At 38.1% G+C, this 5,439-nt stretch overlaps 1 protein-coding gene across 1 annotated transcript; it reads right to left on the bottom strand.

Annotated features, from left to right (window-relative positions):
- Window positions 1-818: 818 nt before the first annotated feature.
- LOC131022961 (probable glucan endo-1,3-beta-glucosidase A6) lies at window positions 819-3,599 on the bottom strand. Its single transcript, XM_057952502.1, has 3 exons — window positions 3,259-3,599; window positions 1,621-2,901; window positions 819-1,104 (listed from the first exon to the last, which is right to left on the bottom strand). Exons 1-3 carry the CDS (start codon window positions 3,305-3,307, stop codon window positions 1,067-1,069), a joined length of 1,368 nt encoding a protein of 455 aa, XP_057808485.1. The 5' UTR covers window positions 3,308-3,599; the 3' UTR covers window positions 819-1,066.
- Between the last annotated feature and the right edge of the window lie 1,840 nt (window positions 3,600-5,439).

Raw genomic sequence — 5,439 nt, 5'->3', positions numbered from 1 at the left:
ATCGGATGGACACATGATTTCACCGGCTGGACACATGATCTGGGTGATAAAATTATGTGCGGTGAAATTATGCGTCCGCCCGATTTTATCGATTGGATACATGATTTGAGTGGCTAGATCATGTGTCCGATCGGTAAAATTATGTGTCCGTTCGGTAAAATTATGTGTCCGTTCGGGCAGACACATGATCTAGTCACCCACCGATCATATGTACTCTTGACTGATAGCTGTCAAATCGATAAAATGTGTAGGACTTTCACAAAAAATCAAATAAACCATCAACATCAAAGAGCAAAATAGGTAATTCACATAATTAGGACATAAAATACTTAAATTTATAAAATAGGCTATTTTTCATATACAACATAAGTAACAGGATATTGAATCATTGAAACAAAAATATTTCAGGATATTGAATAAGGAATATTGAATCATTGAAACAAAAATATTTGAAAAATACGAAACAGAAATGTGGCCCTCTTCGTGTGTCTTATCAACTTATACAGTAGTAGTAACATTTACTTTTCTGATAAGATCTGGATGGGTTATCAATTTATTTAATGCTTTTCCTAGATCTATGTAGTCAACACTACTAGCCTCTGGCGCTACAAGTGGGCCCCAAATTGATTCCACTGAATTAAACTTAGGTGGTTTAAACACTAAAAATGGCCTTGTTAGATACCTCTAATTCTTAAAAAAAAAAAAATAGCCTTGTTAGAATCATTTTAGAAGTTGCTTTGTGCTTTTGCTGCAACGGACAAATTATTTTTATAATCTTCTTGGAAGAAGATTATTTTTAATTTTTATAATCAAAAAGCTAATGTCCAACTTAAAATGTATAGATATTGTATTAGTACATTACATACCAAAAAATAACCTAAAAGGTATGAGAAACGCTTCAAAATGGGCTACCTAATCTACTGGTAGACCAATTAAGGGCCGTGCTAAATCTCACGCAGCCCAAAACGGGCTTATTAACGAAGGATGAACAAATACATTAAATTATAACCCTAAAACTAAATTCTCCAACAAGAAATAATGATAAAATATTGTTCCTTTCGTCTGCTCAAAGGTTAAAACTTGGCAATTGGCAAGATCCATAACCTGCAAAAAGAATAAAACGACAAAAGAATATAAGAATTTACTCCACGTCAAAAATGAGCTGGATCAAATTTTAACTTTTGTACGGATGAACTAGACTTGTCACATGGTTTTACACAAAAGTAAATATAACTACCCATTTTAGCATATACTTAGACAACAATTGCTAAATTGCACATACAAGGAAGTTAAGAGCGAGCAAGTTGGAAGAAATTTTAAATTAACTCAAGTTTTGTGCAAATTATAATGCAACCTCATCAATAAACTTATTTATCTAAAAATATATTATCGGAGAAAAAAAATTTAAAATATAGCCCTCACGAACTATTTTTTTCTGCGTCCATGATAATCGACAGTGGGCCTTTTTAATTACTCATGGATACACCAAACCAAAATCGAATTTAATTGTGAATTTGTTTATCCTACCAATTAGATCAATAAATTTAACTTCACATACTAATAAATTAGTACTAAATTTGTCAAATTATGACATTGTTAGTTAGAGAGAGAGAATCTTACTTGGATCCTTGGAGGTCAAAGTGGCCAGCCCATTGAAAGAACAAGTTGCCCCAGCTGCCCGAAATTGGGTCCAATACGAGCTAAATGCATAGCTCGCATGCTTAATCAACGAGTTCGGTTTAAAGCACTTCCCACCGGGTCGAATCGGGTCGCAGGTCCGATTACCCTGACTGCAAGCATACGACAACGCCTCCGCCAACGCCGTCGCATTCTTGCCGTTCCCCACCACGCACCACAGCTTCCCATTGCTCGACGGCTTCGGCAGAGGCGCGTAGTGCGTGGTCTTACCCGAAAAATCAATCGGGTAGACATACGACCCGTTCGGGTACAGCTGCCCGAAGTGCCGCTCCGTGCCCGGACCCGTTTTATTGTTCTCGTTGTACAGCGCGAAGACCATCGCCGGGATGACCACGCCGGGCCGGGCCGGGGTCCCGCCCGGCGGCTTCGCGGCGAACTTCTTGATCACATTGCGATTGTAAGTGGCGGCGTTGTAGATATTGGCTCCGAGCTGGTCCGGGTCGCCGCCGTTGGGCCAACCCGTTTCAGCTAAAAACAGGCGGATGTTCGGGTACCCGGCCCGCTTCATTGCGAAGTAGAGAGCGTCCAACATTTGGTCGAGGAGATTGGTGTATTTGAGACCCGAAACCGGATCCGAAATCGTTATATTCGTGGGCTGGAGCAGGGCGTAATCCAAGTTGATATCGATAGGATTGGAGATCCAAGCGAAGTAAGTGTAGACGTCAACGAAGAAGAAGGATTTGGTCCGGTCCAGGAAACGGAGCATCGGCTTAATGACCCGGTCCGCAACGTCGGACCGGAACGCGCCGGCCGACGGCGGGTAGGAGGCTTCCAAACAGTCCATGGCTAACGGCGTTCCGACTTTGATCTTTTTGAGGCCGAATTTTTTGACGGAGTAACGGATTCTGCGCATGGCGGGGACGAGCTTGAACCAGGTGGAATTGGGCTGGTTGCTGAGGATCTCGTTGCCGACGAGGAGGTAGCGGATCTTCGATTTGGGGTAGAATGGCGAGACGTTTGATTTGACCCACTCGTCGGCGAAGGTTTGGTTGGCGGCGGCGGCGGGGATGAGGTCGTTTGGGAGCATGATTGAGATTTGGAGGTCGGTGCCCTGGATCGCCTTGAGCGTTGCGGCATTGGCGCCGTAGATTTTGATGCGTTTGGCGTTGAGCTTTTGGATTAGCTCCACGGATTTTTGCCGGCTGGGGAGATTGTTGCCGAGGTCGCCGTAGCAGACGCCGACTTTCGGTTGCATTGCTCCATCTAGAGAGAGAAATTTGTAGTCAAAACAGTAAATGCAAATGACAAAACACACCAAAATGAGAGAGAGAGAGTCAAAATCAGTAAATGCAAATGAGAAAAATAGAGAAAAAATCTATTCGGAAAATCATCATCTACAACATCAAACACATAGGCACACACAAAATCATCACAAAAATTACACACATGAACAAACAATTATCATCAATTTGAGTAAAATGATCTCCAAAATCGCATCATCAAAACCAGTAAATGCATCAGCGAATGGATTTACACAACAAATGAGGTGATCCACAGCACATCACACCGTGGAGGCGAGTAAATGCAGAAGAAAAACAAAAATAAAACAGATGCACTTACATGAGAGAGAAGCCGTGAGGAGAAGCAGAAGCGCATAGCAAAACACCATGGTCCAGTATTTGCTCTGCTAATCTCTGGCAGCCGCAGCAGAGTATTTGGAGATGAAGCAGCGAATGACGCTTCTATTAATAGTGTATTGAATTTAAGTGCAAACTAATGAACATAGATTTGTCTTAATTGCGGGGGGAGAGAAAGAGAAACGTGGATGGAACGTTGAGATTGACGAAGACAGGGCAAAGTCCAGGGATTAGGAATAGGAACATGTGTGTGTGTAATTTCAAGGTTGTACCGAGCGAAGTGTGAGTTGGACGTGATTCCGGGTTTGGTTTTGTTGCGACTTCGAAGACTTTTTATGGGAAGACTCGAATATATCGCGTGGCCACTGGGTTGGGGTGGGGTGGGGTGGGGTCCCACTTTGGCTACAAGCCTACAACCTATATGGTTTACAAATCAATATGGATAAATTACTAGTAATGCTAGTAGTATTATTTGATTTCTTTTATGGGTAATGGTAAATTTCTAGTACTCATATTGAGCAGGTTTGGACGAGAGCATTTTACCGTGAGATTAATTAATATTCGAATTTAAATTATAAATTTCATAATTTTATTGATATTTGCAATCATAAATATGCAATTAGATAAAAACTTTTTTTTTCCCATGAAAAGAGATATCTATATACTTATATAATTAGTTAAGTCGTTACATCACGCGTCTCTACAATACAAAAAAAGTGAGAAATATTTATACCGCACGCCTTTGCAATACACAAAAGTGGAAAATATCTAATATTTACATCGCACGCCTCAATATTACACAAAAATAGGAAATATTTATACTGTACGCAAGCGCAATTACTATAGCACAAAAAAAAATTATATTGTACGCAAACAAAATTGAATCTGAGACCTCTCATAAAAAAAAATCTTTTGATGCTTCATCTTTCTCATTTCAGCTATGTCTTATTGTCTAATTAGATAAAAATCTTAACTCGTCTAACTCTGGTAAGTTTTTGTGTAATAATTTAGAATTGAGTATACGAATCTAGTAATAATGCATTTTTTCCTATACTCAATTCAAAATCGAACAAAAAGTAACCATATTCAATATATATATATATATATATATATATATATATATATATATATATACGCATAAAACTATTCCCACCAATAAAATTCATTTATTCTGCTTCACAATAATTATCTTGCGGAAATTGGCGAAAACTGGGAGTGCAATTGTTTTAACGAGTACAATTGTTATAATTTAGAATTGACTACATGAATCAATGACTTTGGGTTCACAAAAGGAAATATACAAAAGGAAATATCGAATCCAATTTTTAAATTTTTTGTGGGGTGGGGGGGTTAGTTTAGTATCTCAATCGAGCACCAAGCAGTTAAAGTAATTAATCTAGTTGTGCGAATTTAGGCATAATAATTTGTGTCTTTGGATAAAAGAGGATGATAATAATCTCATTTAGATAAGCCTTGGCAAGAGCCTTAGCCCTTAATTAGGAGGATATTTAACTAAGCTTATTTTAAAGAATTTATAAGCTTCAAATAAGATGCTTCAACAACTTATAGGATGTAGTTTCATAAAAACTTAGAAGTTATTAAAGTGTTTGGATAATTGAGCTTATAAGTTTATAATTGAATTATATTTATAAAATGAGTGTTGTTTATTAGATAATGAGAAAACAAGTAGAAAAATTTATTTTTGGGGGAGCTTATAAGCTCTCGAAACTTATTTTTACGGTTTATAAATTTTTTAAAAATTTATTTTGTCAAAAAGTTTAAAGGAGCTTATAAACTTTAAACAGTTCATAAGTTGTTTTAAAGAGCTTATCGCCTCAGCCAAAGCATCTGCATCGCTTACACGATGCAGCTTACTCGTGTAAGGCTGCTATCGTGTAAGGCGATGCGGGCCTTGCCTACACGAGGGCTACACGTTCTAATGTGTAGCACATTTTGCCGTTGAAGAAAGGCGCGTGTGAAACACGCGCCATTAAAAAAAAATCGAAAATTTGACCGTTTGAAAATTTGACCGTTTCTAATTTTATTTTATTTTATTTTTTATAATTTTTTCTTCTCTTTATATTCTCTCTTCCTCCTTCTTCTTTCTCACTTTCACTCCACAATTCTCATCTTTCAATCTACACCTTTAAATTTGTGAAATTAA

Source organism: Salvia miltiorrhiza, chromosome 1 (assembly GCF_028751815.1).
Source record: "Salvia miltiorrhiza cultivar Shanhuang (shh) chromosome 1, IMPLAD_Smil_shh, whole genome shotgun sequence".
Lineage (NCBI taxonomy): Eukaryota > Viridiplantae > Streptophyta > Magnoliopsida > Lamiales > Lamiaceae > Salvia > Salvia miltiorrhiza.
The sequence above is the reverse complement of the archived record's forward strand: the minus strand, read 5'-3'. Positions and strand labels throughout refer to the sequence as shown.

What these genes read in the sequence shown, in the direction of transcription:
- LOC131022961 (XM_057952502.1), bottom strand. Translation starts at nt 3,307, where the DNA reads ATGGTGTTTTGCTATGCGCTTCTGCTTCTCCTCACGGCTTCTCTCTCA. An exon ending in CCTCACGGCTTCTCTCTCAT is followed by an intron (nt 2,902 to 3,258) that starts GTAAGTGCATCT and finishes TTCTCTCTCTAG; the next exon opens with ATGGAGCAATGCAACCGAAA. An exon ending in TTTGACCTCCAAGGATCCAA is followed by an intron (nt 1,105 to 1,620) that starts GTAAGATTCTCT and finishes TTCTTTTTGCAG; the next exon opens with GTTATGGATCTTGCCAATTG.